Here is a 3,177-nt window from a genome sequence, read left to right on the forward strand (position 1 = left end):
CCTAAACCCAATGTTGTCATTCAAAAAATTAAAAAACTTAAAAAATTATAAGGATAAAAAATATTTAAAAATGTAATTTTTTAAGAAAATTATTGTTTTATAAGCGTCTTGAAACTATGTAAAAAAATATTTTCAAAAAAATGTACACTTTTTGAAATAATGAGTGTTCAATGATAAAAGAATCACCCGGTATATCATTTTTACGATATTTAAATTTTTAAGATAGTTATGTATTTGTTAAATATTACAATATACAAATCTTGCTTAAAAAAGTAATAATACAAAAAATTCAACATACAAACCATAGATAATGTCTTTCCTTTAAATGTCATAATACGTCAACTATCTCTAGCAAATACAATATCGGTTCTGCTGAGCGCAAATACCTGTATTGTGTATTTGTAAGACAAAGACAACACATGTGGGTGTATAAAACTATACAATCAATTAATATTTTTGTTAACAATCAATAAGTTTACAAATACTTACTGGTAAAACCTGATACAAAAGGTATTATTTTTTCTGTATAAATGATGGAATAAGAAGATGCATTCATATTGGACATTATAATATTATGATGGCCACTTGACATTCCTTGTGTCCAAAACAATTTGCCTTGTTGTGGATGTACAGCTAATGCACCTATTTGTAGAGTTTTATTTGTATCTTCATCAGTCCAATCACTAGAATATATGGTAGTAAAATACTCTCCATCGAGATTACAGGCTATTATAGTTCTGGCACCAGAGATTTTTTCCTCTGTAAGAGGATTTTGATCAGAACTAACTGCAATGAACATATTTTTTGACATCCAATCAATAGCAAAACCATGTGGTTGATGAATTCCTAAAGCAAAGGAATATTTTGTAAAAATGATGATATTTAAGATCAGTTTAAATATCAGAATATTCTAAATGACACTGGTTAGATCTTTAAGCTATTAACATTCTTTACAGTTAAGTATAAATATTAAAATACCTGTATCTAAAATTACTTCAATGTTGCCACCAGATAAGTTAGATCTTTTAATTTCGTTACTTGAATAATCAGACCAGTAAATTTTCTTATCTGCAGCCAAATAATCTATTTGTACATGCAGCAAAGCTTGTGAATCATAAGACAATAATGTTGGAATTGTATTATAATATGGTTGTTCTAAATTAACACCTCGAATTTCATTAAGTTGTGCAAATAATAAAACAATTTCATTTTCTAAAATATAAAAAACAATGCATTAATGTATATAAAATATAAAACTATATTAAAATATGTTTTTAATTTTTACCAATGCATGTATGATTGTCCTTGGATAATTGCATAACATGTGGACAATCACATTTATATTTAGAATTTATATTCAATAAACACAAATGTGAGCAATTTCCATTATTTGTTCCACAAGGGTTAAATTCAACTAAATAGAAACAAAAAATTTTACAGTGATTAGTTATGATATCAATCGAAGGTAAAGATAATAATTTATTAGATGAATGAGGCAGTTGAATGATAAAATTTTAATTAAATTTACTGTTAAATGATTATTTAACAGAAATAAAAAAATTAATGTAAATAGTAATAGCTTAAGGGCGGATTTCACCAACACAGTTAATCACAGTTAAAGTTAACCGGAGTTTAATCGGCCAAATTTGGCCGGTTAAATATTTGTTATCAGCTGATTAAGCATTAACCGTGATTAACTATATTGGTGGGATCAGTTCTAAAATCAATTTAAACATTTTGAAAATGTCATTGCACAATATGCACTTATAGTAAAATGCACTTATAGTAAATTTACTTATAGTAAAATTAAATGCACTTATAGTAAAATTTATGATTTTATAAGTCCACACAAAATGTTTTAGAATTACAACTAAATAACTAACATTGTTATTCTTCGTTTAAATATTTAATTTTGTCCAAATTTTAATTCAAAATGTCAATAAAAATATACTTTTTAGATTTTTTGGTTACAATATTAACTATTTATAAGAAACCTTGTTTTGAAATGTCAATCCTTGGCTAAAAATATTGAACATTTTATACATTTTAAACTAAAAATAATTTGTACATTTTTGGTATTTTGATTAATTATATCAAAATCTCAACTTTGAAATTAAAATGATTATGGAAAAGTTGTACCAATGTATTTTTAATATTTTTGAACTGCTGTTAAAACAACTTACGATGAACCTTGTATTAAATTTTTAAGTTTTTTGACTAACAACATATTAAATTGATTTAGAATAAAAACTAAGAAAAATTTCAAATTTATAATGCCCATAAATAGCTCTAAAATTAAGTTTAATTTTTAAGTTTAAAATCGAAGCATTGTTTATAATACTTATTGTGTACATAGACACACAAAAAAAAAGTAGGCACGTGGACGTCGCTATGCTGTACAGTAGGTTACAAGTGGATCACTGTATAATGGATGGTATTCATTTTTAATTCAATGATATAATATCATTGTATAAGAAAAAAAGATTCTGAGCAGAGACGGTATATCAGTCTAGGTATAAGACATATTATATACTTATCTATGGTATTAAAAAAAAAATTGACCTATAATAGGTACCAATAATAAATTCCAAATTAATTATATCACAATATCCATTAGGTACTTATAACACGTTATACATCAACATAAAACCATGATACTATTATAGATATATAATAGTATCCTTTAGAAGTTTCAAGTACCCACGAATAATATTATACAATCACAACAAAATAACTAAAATAGTTATCCTAGGTTTTTAATATGTAATTTCGTCCAAATTTGTACTTAAAATGACTATAAAAATAAACTGTGTAAATATATTTTTTAGATTTTTTGGTAACAGAATTAATTACTTATGTGGAATCTTGTTTTAAATTTTCAGTCCTTAGATACAAAAATTGAACATTTTATAAATTTTTAACTTCAAAATAATTTTTCAAATTAAAATTTGATCTTTAAATGCTTATAAAAAAAAATTGTGCCTAGTATTTTTAATATTTTTCAACTGATATTGTAACAATATATCAGGAGCTTTGTATTAAATTTATACACTTTTTGGCCCAACAGATAAAACTTTATTGATATTTATAGAAAAAAAAAACTAAAAAAATTGAAAACTGAAAATGTCCGTAAACAGCTCAAAAAGAGTCAAAATATTTTCAAAATTGTATGGTGTA

General features: G+C 24.4%; 1 protein-coding gene across 1 annotated transcript in view; it reads right to left on the bottom strand.

Annotated features, from left to right (window-relative positions):
- The window catches only part of LOC100162957 (low-density lipoprotein receptor-related protein 1), a 45,319-nt gene that overhangs the window by 24,746 nt on the left and 17,396 nt on the right, over positions 1-3,177 (bottom strand). The window contains 3 exon segments of the mRNA XM_029487633.1: positions 490-846; positions 979-1,212; positions 1,286-1,414. Of these exon segments, the coding sequence (XP_029343493.1) occupies positions 490-846; positions 979-1,212; positions 1,286-1,414 (720 nt within the window).

Source organism: Acyrthosiphon pisum, chromosome A1 (genome assembly GCF_005508785.2).
Source record: "Acyrthosiphon pisum isolate AL4f chromosome A1, pea_aphid_22Mar2018_4r6ur, whole genome shotgun sequence".
Classification (NCBI taxonomy): Eukaryota; Metazoa; Arthropoda; class Insecta; order Hemiptera; family Aphididae; genus Acyrthosiphon; species Acyrthosiphon pisum.